This window comes from Oncorhynchus masou, chromosome 29 (assembly GCF_036934945.1).
Source record: "Oncorhynchus masou masou isolate Uvic2021 chromosome 29, UVic_Omas_1.1, whole genome shotgun sequence".
Lineage (NCBI taxonomy): Eukaryota > Metazoa > Chordata > Actinopteri > Salmoniformes > Salmonidae > Oncorhynchus > Oncorhynchus masou.
Window position 1 is genome coordinate 65,694,088 of NC_088240.1, and position 19,570 is coordinate 65,713,657.

The 19,570-nt window shown below is 43.3% G+C and overlaps 2 protein-coding genes across 9 annotated transcripts in view; both read right to left on the minus strand.

Moving 5' to 3' along the window:
- Nucleotides 1–377: 377 nt before the first annotated feature.
- Nucleotides 378–9,428, minus strand: LOC135520306 (annexin A2-like). 2 transcript variants are annotated; one of them, XM_064945739.1, is made up of 13 exons: nt 9,299–9,428; nt 5,475–5,541; nt 5,186–5,288; nt 4,915–5,009; nt 4,653–4,766; nt 4,002–4,092; nt 3,726–3,805; nt 3,211–3,270; nt 3,015–3,105; nt 2,819–2,914; nt 2,421–2,479; nt 2,084–2,194; nt 378–1,981 (listed from the first exon to the last, which is right to left on the minus strand). In XM_064945739.1, the coding sequence occupies exons 2-13, from the start codon at nt 5,520–5,522 to the stop codon at nt 1,919–1,921; spliced, it is 1,011 nt and encodes a 336-aa protein (XP_064801811.1). In that variant the 5' UTR covers nt 5,523–5,541; nt 9,299–9,428; the 3' UTR covers nt 378–1,918. The 2 variants fall into 2 exon arrangements, with proteins under 2 accessions (XP_064801811.1, XP_064801812.1); XM_064945740.1 differs by lacking the exon at nt 5,475–5,541.
- A 605-nt stretch (nt 9,429–10,033) lies between these two features.
- arhgef2 (rho/rac guanine nucleotide exchange factor (GEF) 2) overlaps nt 10,034–19,570 on the minus strand; it is a 54,653-nt gene continuing 45,116 nt past the window's right edge. For all 7 annotated transcript variants that reach the window (XM_064945746.1, XM_064945745.1, XM_064945748.1 and 4 more), the window contains 18 exons: nt 18,821–18,888; nt 18,631–18,694; nt 18,289–18,421; nt 17,921–18,174; nt 17,428–17,678; nt 17,076–17,201; nt 16,064–16,181; nt 15,583–15,831; nt 15,345–15,421; nt 14,960–15,132; nt 14,721–14,788; nt 14,360–14,551; nt 13,841–13,951; nt 13,661–13,719; nt 13,448–13,540; nt 12,944–13,330; nt 12,576–12,753; nt 10,034–11,559 (listed from right to left, as the gene is read on the minus strand). In XM_064945746.1, coding sequence (XP_064801818.1) covers nt 11,498–11,559; nt 12,576–12,753; nt 12,944–13,330; nt 13,448–13,540; nt 13,661–13,719; nt 13,841–13,951; nt 14,360–14,551; nt 14,721–14,788; nt 14,960–15,132; nt 15,345–15,421; nt 15,583–15,831; nt 16,064–16,181; nt 17,076–17,201; nt 17,428–17,678; nt 17,921–18,174; nt 18,289–18,421; nt 18,631–18,694; nt 18,821–18,888 — 2,663 coding nt within the window. In that variant the 3' untranslated portion in view covers nt 10,034–11,497. The remainder of the gene's footprint in view (nt 11,560–12,575; nt 12,754–12,943; nt 13,331–13,447; nt 13,541–13,660; nt 13,720–13,840; nt 13,952–14,359; nt 14,552–14,720; nt 14,789–14,959; nt 15,133–15,344; nt 15,422–15,582; nt 15,832–16,063; nt 16,182–17,075; nt 17,202–17,427; nt 17,679–17,920; nt 18,175–18,288; nt 18,422–18,630; nt 18,695–18,820; nt 18,889–19,570) is intronic.

Sequence of the window (19,570 nt, forward strand, 5' to 3'; positions counted from 1 at the left end):
GTCAAGGTGTCGCTTTTCAATAGCTGGACATTGCACACACACACACACGCACAAGAAATTATCCAGTGGTTCACCAACTTTTCACCAACTTTTTAATGATGTGACCCCAACTAAGCTTTTGGAATTTGCCTGGGACCCATCACGTGAAACAAACCAGTGTGTCTTTTCATGATCCAGTCAGCAGTCAATCCTTTTATGTTTAAAACTAACTTCTATTATTTATTGTTTTCAACTTTGTACAAGTTCAAAGTTGCATTATTAAGGAACAGTTACATGTGGTTTTTGATGCATCTCTTCATAGGATCCAAACTCTTCGTCTCAAAAATCCAAGGCTGCCAACATCACTGTAATGAACATGATAGGAGACAGAGAGCTGGTTTCAAGCGCAGGGCACAGCAGGTGTTTATTGTAAAATACCACAGGACAAGGCAGGTGGCTGGGTCCAGGGGCAGGCAGAAGGTCATACACAGGGGTCCAAAAGGGCAACAGTACAGGCAGGGAAAAGGCTAGTAAAGTCGTCCGGGAGATCGGGCAATAGGTTGATAACAGGAAATCTGATAGGCTAAGGTACAGGCATGGAATAGGCAAAAGGTGTCGTTAGTGAGGCAGGCAAAAACTATCATACACGGGAGGATTACATTATGGGAAAAACATAGCTACAAATAGAAGTGTGTCACAAAACAAACAATACCTCACAATAATGGGGTGCAAAGAACTGAAATAAATAGTGTGCGATAATGACATACAGGTGTGTGAATAGGTGATCAGAATTCAGGTAATTGGGATCTGTAGAGTGAGCTGCATTCAGGGGATCTATGTGTTTGAGAGTGTGAGCTGGAAAGTGAGCTGCGTTCAGGGGATCTACGTGTTTGAGAGTGTGAGTTGGAAGCAGACGTTAAAATCACATCTGATTAAACCGATTGAATCAGGTGACACCTCTTGTGGAGCTTCGGAGTGGCAACATCATAATTGGGGGGCGGGGTGCCTTGTCTATATAATGGTAGGGGAAACACTGCCATAGGATGAAAGTGCTTCTATTTTTACTGATTGACAATCCATAGGCCCAGCCAGCCCTTGGTCATGGTGGGAGGGTGGGTAATGGTGGGGAGGGGATGAGGGGAGTCTGAGATGCTAACTATGAGATGCTTGAGGGATATTAATACTTCCTGGCTGACATTGACCTGGGATTAGGACAAACAGAGGGAGAGAGACACTTAGAATATGAAGCGCCTGGGCTCTGTTCCCCACCAACTCGCACACACACTAGATGATATTCGAAGAAGTAGAAACAAAGGTGTGAGATGTTTGAAATTCGTTTACTTTAAGGCAAATTACCCCTTCATAATGGTTAGCACTATGGGTGAAATAGACTTGGTCAAATTATGGCAAAATGTGCTGAAATATCAAAGACATGTAAATTGTTTAATGGAGTGACATAATTCCAGTTATTAGGTTACAACAATGGAAATAATATGTACTTGTCACAGATCCCTCCAGAACTGTCATTACGCACACCTGGTCCCTATTCCCAGTTGATTAGTAATTGTATAAGTGTGCCCTTTGTTCACCATTGTCCTGTCGTTTATTGTTCCAATGTCCATTGGTCGTGTGAGTACCTGTGCTGTGTTATTTTGGATTTCGTGCCACGTATATTGTGCAGATGATTACGGGTCTCGTCCCGTATGATAATCATTGTGTGATTATGTATTTATTCGAGGTACTCCTCACTCTTTTGTTTGGGTCTCAACCCTTTGTTTTGTATAGTGTTTGTTTGGTTGCCGTCGCCGTCGCCGTGCCTGTACATGGCACGCTGTAATTTGGATAAATAAAAAACCCTATTACGCATTCCTGCACCTATCTCCCGATCCCTTTATACCAGTGTGACAATACTGTGTGTAGGTTAAAAGGAATTCTTCCTTTACAGGTCTTCAGATCGACACAAGGCTAGGAGAGCCTGCTGCATCTCCCCTTTGTATTCTTTCTGTGGGTGTGAGAGAGTGGGACATATTTATGACAGAGTTACAAACTACAAACCTTCCAGAATGAATATTCAATGTATTGGTGTGGGTGCATATGTTTTCACCTGCAATGTAGAGTAGAGTGAAATGTTGGTCAGTTTGCGATACTCGATTCTCACACAGAGGAGGTCTTCTTCACTGTGGCTGATAAGAATCCCCTGCACTAAACTGCCTTTCTGCAGGACACATACACAATTTGAATGAACCTGGTTTACAGAAGACTCTGCCTCAAGACCTGACACAAAGGCACAGAAATCGATAGTCTTACAAGATTGCAATGCCCACTACACTTGCCAACTACACCTCACAGCACAACACAAATAGTCATGTAGCCAGTGTGAGTCTGGAGTAGAGTCATAGTAACAGAATGTGGAGTAGACCATCATATGAAATTAAACTTACCTTAATGTTGCTGTGTAGCCGCTGGGCCAGGAACAAAGGAATGCTTGGGATGGAGCCAACTACAGATGGAAAGAATCAATAAATACTGTTAATGTTTGTCATACTGTCACAAACACACATGAGCATTTGAAGAAATTGAAAGTTAGTCTAGCACATAGCAATTGTGGGGCGGCAGGTAACCTAATGGTTAGAGAGTTGGACTAGTAACTGAAAGATTGCAAGATCGACTCTCCGAGCTGACAAGGTAAAAATCTGTCATTCTGCCCCTGAACAAGGAAGTTAACCAACTGTTCCTCGGCAGTCATTGAAAATAAGAATTTGTTCTTAACTGACTTGCCTAGTTAAATAAAGGTAAAATACAAAAAAAATAATAATAATTGAACAAGGCTATGTCTTACCCAGAGTGCGGAAGCCAAGCCTCAGGTCCCCAGAGAAGTGACTCTGTACTGTTTTATCCACAGTCTCCCCTCTCAGATCCTCCAACCTGGATAGCACTGAGAGATAGAGAGTGTGGAGGGTGGTAATGGAGGCTACAGCCATACTAGGGCTAGGAAGAGAGACAGCGAACAGATAAAAGAGAGATTTGTTTGTTACCTCTGTTGAGATGGTTTGAGTCTCTCGTGGTTAACACCTGAATCCAGGGGACTGGGTCCTTTTTCTTACCATTCACAGCATCATTTAGAGCCTACACACACAAACACACACACACACACACAAAGGATATCAAGAGTACTGCCTAATTGGAGGAACTTTCTGGAGGTAATTTGGGGCTTTGAAGAAGAACACTCACCTTAACATCCTGGTCAATGAGCTGATAATCAACCATCTCCTTTGAATTCAGCTCCTCCTTCTGTTGGTATTAAAACACAAATGGCACCTTTCAATTAGTTCAAATTAGGACATTATTTTTCACTGACTGAACTATACAGCTTACTCTGTGCAGGGGGTGAAAACTTGACAAGGCACTCTAACTTACTATGCCTATATAGCATTCCATCTTAGAAAAAAGGGTTCCAAAGGGGTTTTTCGGCTGTCCCCAGAAGAGAACCCTTTTGGTTCTAGGTAGAACCCTTTTTGGGTTCCATGTAAAACCCTCTGTGGAAAGGGTTCTACCTGGAACCGAAAGTGTTCTACATGGAACCAAAAAGGGTTCTTCAAACGGTTCTCCTGTGGGGACAGCCGAAGAACCCATTTAGGTTCGAGATAGCACCTTTTTTTTCTTAGTGAACTCTACGTAGATTGCAATATTGAGACAACCAAGTCTAAGACCGGAACGAGAATCTGCTAAAAGAAGTGTGGCAGTACCTTGAGTATGGCCAGTACCAGCTTAGTGAAGTCTTTACTAGTCTCACTGATAAGATCATTCTCCAAGTAACGTCCAAACTCTGTTAACAAAGCAGAATAAGACTACAGTAGGGCACTCTGTGTGTGTGTGTGTGTGTGTGTGTGTGTGTGTGTGTGTGTGTGTGTGTGTGTGTGTGTGTGTGTGTGTGTGTGTGTGTGTGTGTTTGCGTGTGTGTGTGTGTTTGTGCAAATATTTGCAAGAGTGCATGTGTGTTACCCAAAGACAGTAATTCTCACCCTGTTTGTAGGCAATAGTGGCATCTTTAAGCTGCTGTGGTGATTTGGTACACAACACAGCCAATAGACTCTCTTCATCTGTACCAATACCCTGAAGCAAACAATTACACATTTAAAGTGATTCGTTCCAGTGATGTAGCCAAGTCACTAAATCTTGAGTCCAAGTGAAGTCCCAAATCCCTAGTGTTCGAGTCCGAGTCGAAGTCTAAGTCCTTTATACTCGAGTCACGAGTCACTTGGTGTGCTAACAGTAGCTGTCAAACCATTTTTTAAGTTAAATATCATTACAGTTTTGCACATTTGTAAGGCTAAATAGATAATACAGCTATCTAACATTTGATGTTGTTAAATTATGCAAAAGAGAGATTTTCTGACAACAAAGTCACAACTGGCCAAGTCCAAGTCACCACTGATCGAGTTCGAGTTGAGTCACGAGTCATGAAAATCGTGACTTGAGTCTGAGTCAAGTCCGAGTCCTGGGCTTGAGTACTACAACACTGATTCATTGACACACACACCATACACAAAGACCCACACATTCATTCAAACCACATTACAGTACATACAGTAATTACACACCTAAAAATACAATTAACATATATTACATGCCTATTACAATGATCATTGAAATAACAGGTGATCTGCTCTCACCTCCATGGACTGTCTGAGGCGATGGGCGTCAAACTGAGAGGGGGTCATCATCAGCCCCAGCATGAGTTGCTCCAGCCCCCCTGACAGAGCTTTCTTCAGGGCAGGACACAACTCCTACAGAGGAGGGGTAGATAGAGACTGTTGGGCTGGGTTCCAATGCCATATATCACATCCCTTTCCACAGTCCCCTTATATATGTAAAAGTAGTCAATAGGTAGGCTGACAGATCCACATAGTGTTTCAAACAGGTAGTGATAGTTACCTTCTGTGTGAGGTTATGGTAGGACTCCGCGATGCTCTGTCTCTGAGCATTGTTTCGATTGGTCAAGATTCTCACCAGAGTGTTCACGTCACTGGCTAATACATTCACACACACACATATTTTGAATACCTCATCCAATATGTATGTATGATACTAACTACTTCAAACATTCACACTATCAGATTGATGAATATCTCAGGCAACAAATTGTTTTCAATGAGCTATGGTACTGATTTACTTCATTAGCGGACATTCAATCCTTGAATAGTACCTTTACTCTCCAAGGCACTTTGAATTTCACGGGCATCCTTCTCTGAGTTGAAGTTGGGGAAGGGTCGCACAGTGCCCAGTGTACCCCACCACATCGCATGAGACTGGACAAGACAGGGGAGAGAGGGGTGGTGTCACTAAGTCACTACAGTAAACCTCTATCACTGACATTTACTGTCTCGCTTCCGTCATGTTGCGTTTAGCCATTCTATCTTTTTAGTTTAGTCCAGATGAAGGAGAGGAGATGAGGAGAAGGTTTCTTCAGACTAAGGAGATGTAGGTTCACTTACATTTGCTTTGGGAGAGGTATTTTGCATAGACTTCAGCAGAGCTTCCATGATGGGAGTGACAGAGTAACTAAAATTGAGATTAGGCATAATTAGTGTTGGGGTTATTTGACATGTAATATATACAGTTGAAGTGGGAAGTTTACATACACCTGAGTGAAATACATTTAAACTCAGTTTTGTCACAATTTCTGACATTTAATCCCAGTAAAAATTCCCTGTCTTAGGTCAGTTAGGATCACCACTTTTTTTAAAGAATGTGACATGTCAGAATAATAGAAGAGAGAATGATTTATTTCAGCTTTTATTTCTTTCATCACATTCCCAGTGGGTCAGAAGTTGACATACACTCAATTAGGATTTGGTAGCATTGCCTTTTAAATTGTTTAACTTGGGTCAAATGTTTCAGGTAGCCTTCCACAAGCTTCCCACAATAAGTTGGGTGAATTTTGGCCCATTCCTCCTGACAGAGCTAGTGTAACTGAGTCAGGTTTGTAGGCCTCCTTGCTCGCATATGCTTTTTCAGTTCTGGCCACAAATTTTCTATAGAATTGAAGTCAGGGCTTTGTGATGGCCACTCCAATACCTTGACTTTGTTGTCCTTAAGCCATTTTGCTTTTAAAGACATTACATAATTTTCTGGAATTTTCCAAGCTGTTTGAAGGCACAGTCAACTTAGTGTATGTAAACTTCTGACCCACTGGAATTATGATACAGTGAATTATAAGTGAATTAATCTGTAAACTAATTGTCTGTAAACAATTGTTGGAAAAATGACATGTGTCATGCACATAGTAGATGTCCTAACTGACTTGCCAAAACTATAGTTTGTTAACAAGAAATTTGTGGAGTCGTTGAAAAACGAGTTCTAATGACTCCAACCTAAGTGTATGTAAACTTCCAACTTCAACTGTATATAAAATATGTATACAAATATTTCAAATGTGAAATGCAATATTATATATAATAGAACGGGTTGTTAGTGTAACAGTTTAACTTTAGTCCGTCCCCTCGCCCATACCCGGGCTTGAACCAGGGACTTTCTGCTCACATCAACCACAGTCACTCACAAAGCATCGTTACCCATCGCTCCACAAAAGACTCGGAACAACTACTTCTAGGTCTCAGAGCGAGTGACGTCACCGACTGAAACACTATTAGCGCGCACCACCGCTAAATAGCTAGCCATTTCACATCCGCCACATTAGCAGGGATTTATTCATGATAATTCCCGGATACCATGATAACAAAATTCAGATTCACGTATCAATGAGAATCCACTGTCCCGCAGTCCAGTTGTCCAACTCTACATTGATACATTTACCATTGATAAATCAGGTACCCAAACTACAGACATTAGATATTTTATGCAATATAAATATTGTCTTCGTGTATCAATTCACAAACAAATCAATGATTACCAAAGGAAAGGAGGGAGGAAATATAAAGAGTTTTTGAACAGGGCCACAATGGTCAGTGAAGTCCATCCAATATACTTTACTTCATTGCCCTCTAGTGTCGCAAACGTACGGAAGAGTATTAGGAATAAGTGAAGAGAACTGGTGATACTTGTATTATTTTTATTTTTTACTATAGTATTTTTTTTTAAAGTGGGAATATTTCGAGAATAAAATGGCAATATTTCGAGAATAAAGTCGAAATTAAATTTCGAAAATTAAGTGGCAATATTTTGAAAATAAAGTGACAATACTTTGAGAATAAAGGGTCCATATTTTGAGAATAATGTCTCAGTGACTCCCTGTTGCTCTGCGTGCCACCATTGAATTGCCCGCAGTTAGATGACCTGGTGAAACTATACTTTAAAATTGGCTTTAGTAAAGGAAATCATTTCTCTTTTAGCACATAAAAAAAACATATTATTATAAGTAGGCCAAACCCCTGTCATAGACCGTGCATAGCAACGGGGCAGAGTTTAGTGTAAAGCCCTGTCTGCGACAGTAATTTTACGTTCCATTATTATAATTTAACAGCCAACAGATCTCGCCTCGAGCCTCTATAAAGTGAACAAGTTGTAGCCTAAATTTGCGGTATAGCTGAGACAAATAGCCTATAACGGAGATGATGTCTCTGTTTTGGGATATGCATTCTTCATTCCTCCCATCCTTGAAAACATCACCGATAGATGGATAGTGAAAGGAGATATTATGCTAGGCTACCAACCAAGTAATGTCAGATCAGTGATTATTTCTTTATAGCCTATCATAATGTATCTAATAAGCCTATATTTAGACCAATGACTATTTCTAGAAAGGAAGAATCCAACCATGAATATATTCAAACTGTGCCTCAGATTAGCTGGTTTGCATGTGTAACAGTACAACTTTAGACCGTCCCCTCGCCCATACCCGGGCCCCTCTGCACACATCAACAACAGTCACCCACGAAGCATCGTTGCCCATCGCTCCACAAAAGCCGCGGCCCTTGCAGAAAAAGGGGAACCACTAATTCAAGGTCTCAGAGCAAGTGACGTCACCGATTGAAACGCTATTTAGCACGCACCACCGCTAACTAGCTAGGCGTTTCACATCCGTTACACATGCATGATATGTCCTTGAGTTGCCTCCTCCCACAGACACTCGCGTAAAACCTTGGCTTCATTGTCCATTCCTCCCGCAGCCGTTGGATAGGCCTATCATTTACTTTCACTTGCCCACTGTAATATAAGATTAAGGTACTCAATCTAATGGGCCGCTATAGATTTATAGTGTGCTGGAAATAGCGGTGTTGTAGCGAATTTGGAGAGCAGTTTGATATTGGACACAGACACACGCATAGCCCCCGGTACCCAGGATCCCAATACAATTCGTTTTATTGAGTGTGATACTGTAGCCTACTAGTTTATCGTTAGAAATATGGTTGTCATAAGGCGGAAATAGTACCATTAGTAAAGCACCATGGATAAAGTCGTTAATAGTTCCCATTATGCACAGATTTTTGCAAGGTTTTCCCCTAGGCTACGTAGCAGAACGTAGACTATAGGGACTCAAACCCAGTTCTCTTCGCGTTTAGTGACAGTGCCAATAAAGTTGTTTTGTTTCTCATAACGCACCATGGATGCTGAAGTGTATGCATAGTCTGAACGAGGCAGAGGGATACTTGGTGTGTGTGTGTGCTTGTTCGTGCGAGTTATTAGATCATTAGATTGATACGAGTGTGACAGTGACGCCTGTTTGAACCAGTGCACGATAATTAAATTGATGGCCATTTGTTTGTTTTGCCCCGACTTTTTACCGCCCACACACACACCTGCATGCATACACACCAAACACACCGCACTTAACCAAATCCCCTACATTCATCTTGAAATACAACTGCGACGTTATTCTATAAATATTGCCACTTTATTCACGAAATTTTGCCACTTTATTCTATGAATATTTTTACTACTTTTTTTTAAAGTACTAGCTTGCAAAACAAATATAATCCAAGTAACGCCACCCCTTGCTCTGTTTTCTTCACTTGGACCTAATACTCTTCTATACAAATTAAATGTCGGCGTGGTGTCATTTCTGCTTGCGTATCACAAAACTCAACATCTGGCCAGAGCAAGAAAATAGTCCCCCGACCTGACTCTACAGACTAAATTCCTCTCGTCTCTGGTGATGTCTTGCCCACCACTAATTCCCGAGATTCCTCCATGTGAAAAAACGCAGGGAAACCAATTTTTTTTGTGTGGTTTATCACCATATCGTTTTCCAAAATTAAACACAATTACGAACTGCATAAATCAAATATTTATATTGTTAAAAAATATATATTTTCTCAACAATGTATGCCATTATACAGCATAATGAAATGAAACGCACCTGATAGTCCCGTTTCGTATCCGCTTGACAGGAGAGGTCTCTGAAATGACTTGACGTTTTAATCTATTTCTAAGACAACAGGGTGTGGCTGCTGCCGGACAGATAGGATATGGCTATGGTGGACTTGAAGCGCTCACTCATTTCTTTTATAACCATGGGCGTGTCTCTATTGACAGGTAGGCTATCTTGGCTGTAGAAATTCCTGGCTATGGACTCCCTTACAAAAAACTCACATGATTTCACATGTGGAAAATCACATGATTTCACATTCCATTTCAAATGTGAAAACGTGTTTTTGGAACACTTCACATATGATCACGTTTTCACATGTGTAGTTTCATGTTATCACATGTTGTCATCACATTAACTTCACATAAGATCACATGAAAGCATGTGTTTTTGGAACACATTCATGTGTTCACATGTGACATTTATGTGGTTTTTCCTTTTAAGTGCAATAAGCCTACCTGGCCATTAGTTCAGTTCACCGATCTGATAGAAAATGGATAAAACCTGGAGTAAAACCAATACATGGTAAGATAGATGGAGCTATAATAAAATCACTTGTGTGTCCAGTACTTTCTAGTGGAAAGTTGGATATCAGACACACTGTCACACACACACACACAGAATGTTGCACACCTGACAGATGGCGACCCTCTCCCAACACACACACACACACACACACACACACACACGCACGCACACACCGTGCCAATAACAACTTCCAAGACACTAGATTTCTGTAAGATTTATAAACAGCACACAAAATTAAAATAATTGTAAGTCAAATAAAAATAATAAAAAGACAAAATTACAATATTAACGTTAAAAAGTAATTTTCTTTTTTCAGAACAGATCAAATATTTATACAAATACTTCTTATAGAATATATGTAACATATAAAGAAGAAAAAACGTTTTTTTAATGTAGTTCAAACAAGGAAACACCCTTTGAATCCAGTCAAATAATTTACATTCCTACATAATACAGTCGCTTCATGGTTAAGGGGTGAGCTCAAAGACAGTCAGAAAAATGTTGAACTTTTTGTTAAAGGAGGTTTTGGTTGGTGTCAGTGTTGCTTGTGGAGTTGGCTGGTAGCAACAGTTTATCATCCTAAAAACCATATGGGTGAAATACATTAGAGATGATCAAAGTCAATTCCACTGGCAAATCTGAACTCACGATTAAGTACAGTGTAAACCACGTTTTAGTAGTTCAATTTAGTAGTTCATGTATGAAACATACAACTGCAGATTATAATAGAGGTGAAAATATCCCAGGTACAGTCAGTCAGATTAGTCAATCCTTATTCTAAGGATGCAATTCTTTATCCTAATTAATATGTCAATTATGTTGTTTTTTGGTTCAGTGTGGTTCTTCTGTGTGTATCCTCCAAAGGTTCAGAAAAGTTCATTGCAACCTCCCCTCCCCATTTTTATAAAATATTCAGTATAAAACCCCTCATGGTGTCTCACTACTGATGTCTTCCTAGAGAAAAAGAAACAATTTGGTTTATGAAAAGCACAATAGTTTTCAAGTGTTTGTGTTCAAGAAGGAGTGGGGGTGAGAGTTGATTAATACCCACACATTTTTTAAACAATGATATAGAGCATATGTACACCCTCCTTTTCTGTCCCCCCCTCCCCCCTTTCCTGTCCCGCCCTCCTTTACTGGTCTAAGTTCAGTTTCAAATCAGTAAGCTCCACAATCACAGACAAACCAGGTCTGTAGAGAGGTGACACTAAATGTACAACAATGACAGGCAGTTACAGTACAGAATAGTTCCTACTGGTATCAGCAGACACCTATAGATCAACAGTCCACCATTAGAATTCCATTGTTGTTACGAACAACTCCTCCTCTTCACCCCCAATCCCTCTCTGTTATTAGTCATCCTTGATTTGAAAAGGGAAAGAAGAAACGAAGAGTGGGATTGGAAAAAGGGATTCAATCCCGAGGATGAAGCTTTTAACATAACATTAGAAAAACATATAACATCTCCGAACTAACTTATACCATGATACAATACACAATTCCTGGGTAGGCTTTCTATGCCAAAGAAAGACGAATAGATGGAATCACTGAAGATAAGTTCTATCAGGTCTGGTTGGTTGGAGGTTGAGAATATGTTGGTCCAGCTCTCAAGTCCTGTTTTCTGGTTTGCGTATCCAGTTTGAGGTCAATGTTAACTCTGAATCAGCCTTTGGATTCCTGAGCTTCCGGTCCGCACTCGCTCTCCTCCGGGATATCCTGGAGATCTGAGGAGGTCATTGAAGGTTATTGATATGAATAAACATGTTATTAATATGTTTGATAATGTTTGAATAATGTGTTGATCAAAACAGGACTAGCTAGCTCAGTAATGTAAATAGAGGTTCCAATCGAGATGCGACTGGAGGAGTACTGTTATGTACACTGAGTTACCAGACAGTGACTGATACAGTAAGGACTGTGGACAGAGGGAGTTAAATATTGTCAGAGGTATCCACCCTTTAAGCACACAGAAAGAAAGAATGGGGAGAGGTGCATTGATTAAGTGAGTAAGAAGGGCATAAAAAACAGTGACACTCTAAATGTCGCCTCTAAACCTACCATATCCCGTATGATCAAAGTTGTATGAAAATGTATGAAAAGTGTGGAAAAGTAAAGAGTGGAGAGGACAGAGCGCTATTATTGACTATCAACAAGCAGCCATTAAGAGATAGCAGAGAGATAGAGGGAGGGCAGGACATGGTGCACAAAACTCTGTCTGCTCTAGAAACAGCTGAGAAATCGGTGCCAAACAGATAGATCGAGATATGACGTGGAGACACACCTTCAACATGCAGAGATAGAGAGTGAGAAATATGGCAGGGCTAAAAGAACATAAGTATGTGTGTATGACATGGTAAACTAGGTGTGATAGGGTTAAAGGCCAGAAATGTGTAAAGATTAGTTGTCATGGACACCATAGGGATTTTTGGGGGATTCCATGGATTTGGTCAATTCCAAAGTTATCGAATCATAGACCTCTTTATTCAACTGATTACACCCTACCAATGACTAATACCTTAGTGGCCCTAGACATTCCTTCCATCTGAATTTTGTACTCCACATACATACAAACGTATACATATAAACAACAACTTAGACGCACACAAACAACAACTACATCTCATCTGCCCAGACCAGCATGCTCACACCTCCATCCCTAGTGCCTGCATTGCTGTTTTCCCTTAGATATTCCAATTACTCTCAATACAGGAAAGATACACACTGTGGGTCAATTACTCACCTCTTGGACTGTCAGAGCGTGGTGAAACCTTCACTACATCCGCCTCTTCCTCTTCCTCCGACTCCTCCTCCTCACTGCCTTCCTGTACGCCGTCCAATTGGTCCACTGGTTCCTGACAGGCCAATGGCGCGACAGGGCTGGGCTCGCCATCACCACTTCCTCTTCTTTTAGCAGGAGCCTAGTAAAGGAGAAAAGCCATCATATCCTGTTTGAGCTCACCTACAGATCAACCACTAGTGCTTCTTGAATGGCTTAGTGATTCAGCCAGTTGTGGTGAGGACTGTAAGTCTACCTAAACCCAAACACACTTGACCCCAAACTCCCACACTTGACATTCACACACCTCTGCCAGATGTTACTTTGCTCACCTGCTCTAAGGCTGTAACATCCACCACAATGTCTTCGTTGCTGCCTCTGCTGCCTCTCCTACCCCTCCTGCCCCTCCTGCCCTTATTGTCCCTGATCTGCTGCTCCAGCTGAGCCCTGGCCCTCTCGCTGTCCCTCAGCCTGGCCTCCAGGGGGCGCAGCCTCACCACCTCCTCCTGCAGCAGATCATGCTGCTTCTGGAGCATGGCCATCTCCCCCATGGCTGCCACCATGCCCGCATCCAGACCTGTGTCACGTGACATGGAACGGCACAGCCTGGGGAAGGAGTTTGGAGGAGTGGGGGTGGGAGTGGAGGAACCTGAGGAGGCAGGGCCAGTGCCCTCATGGAGGCGGAGCTCGAGGACAGAGTCTTGGTGAATGACGGCAGCCTGGGAGAGGGGGAGAGAGTGAGTTTTGAATCTAGGTTGTAGCTGGGGTGTAAGTGAAGGACCACCTATGCAATACAAAATGCCTAAAATGGATTCCAGTGGGTCATTCAGCCTCACCTGTAGAGAGTGGAGATGAGCACTGAGGTTCACAAGCCTCTGACACACCTCCTCATTTAGGGGTCTGTCCTGTAGCTGGTTACCATTTCTGTCCTGAGAGGATAAAAAACACCCACAAAACATGAAGTCATTATAAACAGATTATGTATTTCAGTCACAGTTGTGACTTATGCATATGTTATCCAACCCTAAGGCACAGTCATCCTCTCTCACCTTGGACGCTGGACTTCCTTTCATTTCATGAGTCCCGTTGATGGAGATCGAATCTCCATCTGTAAATGGGTGGAACAGAAGGAGAGAGACAGTGAGCTGATTGGTAAGTGAGAGCTGAAGCACTGTGGAAACCACCCTCCACCATCTCGCAGTGGTAAAAGACAAATCAAAACCACTCACTGCTCACTGGCGCCCCTTTGTGGTTCTGATCATCATTGGTACCGTTGGTGCTACCGTTGGACTTGGGAAGCTCTATGTTGGAGCCCAGCAGCAACTCACTCAGCCTGTCAACTGATGAAAGGAGGGAATTAAACAAGAAAAAGAGGCATAGCAGCAGTAATACCACAATGTAACATAGTCCTAGTCACTGAACAACACTACACCCAGGGGTTAATAACTGAGGATTTGTTGGTGATCTCAGATTAACTTCTGAAAGACTATGACTAGCTGATACTCATACTCTTATAGGGTGCTCATTATTTAGTTATACCTTTCTATCTGCAGTGCTAAGCTCTGGGTTAGGACTCATTTAATACCAGCCTCTCTGTAAGACGGCATTAACCCTCACCTTACCCTCTATGGCGCTGACCTAGGATGACCCAACCCTACACCAGCCTCTCACCTCACTATTAGGTGGTGAAAAGTCAAACTGACCATAGATCAGGAATTAGAATGAAGGTAAATTCTACATTCCCTTACCCTCTGAGATGGCGTCGGTGAGTAGGTATTCCGCCTGGGGTGCGTAGGGGGTGTCGGCCCGGAAGATGTTCCTAGAGTTGGTGGGGGGCGTGACCTCCTGACCCCCACCGGTGACCTCAGCCAGGTCAGAGAACAGAGTCACTCTCTCCTGGAGGAGCTCCAGCACCTCCCTGTCCTTCTGCTGGATGTCAGCTAGAAACACATTCGAGTCAGTAAGATGCATCTTCAGATCTAAAACAACTGAATATTCAGAACGTTGCGGATGTTGTCTATAAAGGGTAGATAAATAGACAAGTGTAGCACAGGACTGATATAGAAAGAGAAGGGTGGAGGAGTGTGAGGAGAGGAGAAGAGGTTGTACCTCTGAGACGGCGCAGTAAGGCCTTGTCCTCTGTCTCTATCAGGGGGAAGTCCTCTCTGGACGGACAGCTGGAGGGAGGGAGAGAGAGTGAGGAGAAGGTGAGGTATGGTCAGAATAAGGATAATGCCATAAGGAAGGACCCCTAGGATTCCATTAAGGATAATTGGAGAATTCTCAAAATTGAAATTGGCAGTGGTCTGAATGAGTTGAGTAGGTTTGTGAGTATTACAGTAGCTGACCTGCTGACTGTCTGCTGTATGAGTCTCATCCAGTTGTTCCTGTCGTCTCGTGAGGCGCCATGCAGCTCGTACATCTCTGGGGGGGTGGAGTCACTGATCAGGAACATCCCTCGCTCCTGATTGGCTATGTCCCTCACGATCAGGTTCTTCAGAGACAACACTGCAGGCTTGTCCTAAGAGAGAGAGAGATAGATATAAAGAGACAGAAAGGGGGGAAGAGGTTAGCTCTGTGATATAACACTAAGACTAAATAAAGTTAGATGTGTGCAAAGGCAAAGACAGAAGCAATGGAGGACCTGCTGAACAAAAGTCAGAAAGCAGAAGAGATGAGTAGAGAGGAGAGGAGGATGAGTCAGATGAGTGGAAAGGAGAGGGGCAGACTTACTATGCATGGGAAGAAATACTTCTGGTCTTTCTCCTGCATGAACACCAGGATGTCTGTCATCAACAGGACCTGCACGTCTACATAGACACACAGAGTGGAACATTGTTAAAGATACATAGAGTGTGCACCCTCGTTTCTCGACATGTATTCTGTAGATACACAAACAATCATACCCCCTTTATCTCTCTTCCTCTACCTATTTCTCTCTCAGATACACACACACATACTCCCTCCCTACCTTTGAGTCTGGATCCTTGCGTCTTCCACAGCAGCGTGCCCTCGTGGAGGAGAGTCCTGCGGAGCAGCTCCCCTCCCCTGAACACCCCTCCTCCCCTGACCTCCGCCTGGGCCCGGGGGTCCAATCTGGCCCTGATCTCCTGGAGCCTCTGGGTCCGCTCCAACTCTGCCACCTGCTGGTCCACAGAGCTCAACAAGTCCCGGATCAGAGACAGGGACTGGGCTAGGGACTGGGCTTCCTCTTCACTGCCTGTTGGGGGGATGGTGGGGGGTGATGATGATGAGAAGTGTCTTGAGGTCAGTTGTATTCAAAAGCATTTAAGTTGTTTATGGTTATTCTACTGCTGTGTATGTAGTGATTATTCAGTTCTTGTATTTTTTTTGTCTTCTCCCTGAGCTGTAGTGGCTGTTCTGTGTTCAGCTTTTATGCTTTGTGAGTATACTCACTAAGCTTCTATAGCTGTTCTGGGGTCAGGTCTTACCCTTGGTGTTGTCCAGGATGCGCTGGATGAGGACAGGGTATTTGGTGATGCGTTGAGTCACCAGCAGGATGCACTCCTGGATGCCATGGCGACGCAGCAGGGGCCCCCGGCTCACCCTCTGATTATGGGATGGATGAGATTTAATACCACTTATTATATATTAAGCAATAAGGCCCGAGGAGGTGTGGTATATGGCCAACAAACCCCCAAGGTGCCTTACTGATATAATAAATTTCAATTGGACATTAAACAAGGATTTGTGCTCCATACCCTTGTTTTATAATATACTATAATTACCATTTTGGCATAAAATGTAATAACACTACTAATTTGAATGTGTAAAGTAAAAGAAAGGTAAAGATCCATCGGTAGGGGCTGAAGCCCAGGAGAAATCCCATTTTAGAGAATCTCAAATATAAAATATATTTTGATTTGTTTAACACTTTTTTGGTTACTACATGATTCCATATGTGTCATTTCATAGTTTTGATGTCTTCACTATTATTCTACAATGTAGAAAATAGTATTTTTTTTTAAATAAGAAAAATCCTTGAATGAGTAGGTGTGTCCAAACCTTTGACTGGCACTGTAAAATGGCAGTAAATGGGCATTCCATAGGAGCATGATTGGACCACAAAGTTAGGACAAGTTTTGAGGCCAGAACACGTCCTTGTGATGAGTGTTAGTTAGGTAATAAAGCAGGAATAACTTGTTCATGACTCCTTTTTGAATAGAACATCTACAATGTGATAGTTGTTTCTACCATTCAGTGTTATCTGTTCAGCACTCCTCCTAGCTAAGACATGAGACACCCCTCAGCTGGCACCTCCTGACACAGACTGCTGAGCTCACACACACACAGCACACATTTTAAGCATGCTCTTGGGCCTTCTCCCCTTCTCTGTACCTCTGACTCTTCTCCCTCCCTCTGACTCTTCTCCCTCCCCTCCCCTCTCTCTCTCTCTCTCTCTCTCTCTCTCTCTCTCTCACTCTCACTCTCTCACTCACTCACCCGTATGAAGTGCTGAAACCTCTTGTCTCTGGCCAGCAGTTCCTTGTACAGTTTCACAGCTTTGGGGTGGCGGCTGCAAAACTCAGCATAGGCTTTCCTCATCTCATCTGCACACTGGCCTGAGAACTGAACACACACAATGGGTATCAACTCAGTCAGTGTGTCTGTGCATGTGTGTATAATATGTTTAGATTATGCATATGTTCATTGGGTGTTTAGTATAAATGCATTCTAATGTTAATGGATGGCAAAGTTGGTACATGTGTCTAGGGTTCTGTGTGTGTGATTGTGGATGTGTGTGTGTGGGTGTCTGTCCTTACGTCTGAGTGTGTGTGCCCAGTGTGTTTCCTACCTGTTCAGTCAGTATATCCCCCAGTTGGTTGATAGTAAAGTTGGTACTGCTCCCGGGGGCCAGGCTGTGTGTGCGTCGTGTCATAAGCTGGGAAAGGAAGTGCGTGTGTAGCGCCATCAGCTGCTCCAGACAGGGGAAGACAGCGTGCGCCACGCCCGGCTCCAGCAGCACCTCGTCCAGCATGCCCTGCCGGAACACCCCCTCCATGATCCGCAGGGTTCTCACGTGGTGGAACTCTGTCTGGATCAGCTCTGAGAGGGGCACAGAGAGGAGAACAGACAGAGTTATGGACACAGTACCTTTACATAACACACACACACAGAGACAGAGAGAAGAAAGGGATAGAGAGAGAGAAAGAGAAATAGACAGGAACAGAAAGGAATATAGCAAGAGAGAAAGAGAGCGAAAGAAAGCGAGAGCGAGAGAGAGAGAGAGAGAGAAGAAGAGAGAGAGCGAAAGCGAGAGAAAGAGTGAGGAAGAGAGGTGTTCCCACCATAGATGACGTCCTGTCTCTTGATGACGTCTTTGCGGTGCGTCTGCAGGTAGGAGGGGTCTACGGCCCGGCTCCATGAGTCAGCCTCAAAGTCCTTCCCCTCCCTCTCCAGCTCCTCCAACATGGCAGCATAGTACACCTCCCCCTCGTCGTTGAGGGACTCCATTGACATGGCTCTGTTTCTGAAGTTCAGGGAGTCTGTGGACTGAGACAGGATCCTCCGCAGCCCCAACGGTGAGTCGTCATTCAGATTCCTGGAAACACATTTTTGAACACAACTGTTACACAACGTTTCAAACAACTTCATATCAGCGCCCTACTCGCATATAGGTAAACCAACTGATGACTCTACACAGCAGCCTGCTCACCCTGCGAGGTTTTGTGTGGAGACACTCTTGGAGAGGGAGAGGCCAGAGCGGACACGGCGGGAGCCCAGCAGGGACTGACGGAGACTGTCGGACGGGTAGATGGCTGAGCTGGGCCGCTCCTTCATCATAGGGGCTGGAGAAAGAGACAGGGGTTCAATTGAACTTTTCCTGTCCAAAATAATTTAAATCCCTATGATGCATTCAGTACTACATCCATATGGCAGTGGCATAGACCAGCCAACAGGTGGCAGCACCACTATATTCATATGCAGACAGGAGGCATTAATTGCGAAAGAAGGAGAGGAAATAGGATAGAAGTTGTTGAGGAAAAAAGATACTGACTTTTGGTCCTTAGAGCTACGTTCTGCAGCGCGGAGTTGTTCCTCACCAGGGCTAGCTTCTGTTGCTGCAAAACACACAGAGAAAACACGTTCAGACCAATGTCTCATCCAACAGTCAACTTCTCAAAGAATAAAGGCCCAACTTTGCTTTTCATAAGTAAAAAAAAAACCTTTCCTTCCCCCTCTCTTACCTTTTGTTTCATCTTGGCACAGTTGGCCAGTGTGTCTCGACAGCGGTTGTGGATGGTGACATTGCAGGCTGCAACACAGAAACACAAAGATCAATTTCCCCGACACTCCACAATATCTGCATATGCACTGTTGATAAGAATGGTAACTAGCTTCATGAAATCACGAGACTATTTTTGAGGCACTTGTCATTACGGTCAAGATGCGTTGCTTACAGAGTGATACACATGACTGATGAAAGGTTATGAAAGGTGCCAACTCTTTCTGTTCAGGATAGGGTTATCAATGACACATTGTACATTTGATACTGGCACTGACTTGAATTTCATGTGACAAATAACCCTTGAAACCTATGCTTTCCAACACCAAGTAAAATGTTCACTTAAATCACTCCTATGTTTCAAAACACCTCTTCTCCCCTCCTCTCTTCCCCCAGCTTTACTCTCTCTTCATTGTTAGAGTGGCTCCACTTCCTGGTACATGTTTTCTTGACAGGAAGCTCTCCTGGAATGGCGCTGGGAGGTTGAAGGGATGTCTGAGGCAAGTTATCGGTGTGTGTGTGTGTTCTGAGTCCTGGGAGTGTTGTTGCGTCAATATGAGTTCTTGCCCACTACACAGGGTTGTTTTTGTTCTAAGAGCAGCCCAAAGCCACACGCACACACACACACACACACACACACACACACACACACACACACACACACACACACACACACACACACACACACACACACACACACACACACACACAC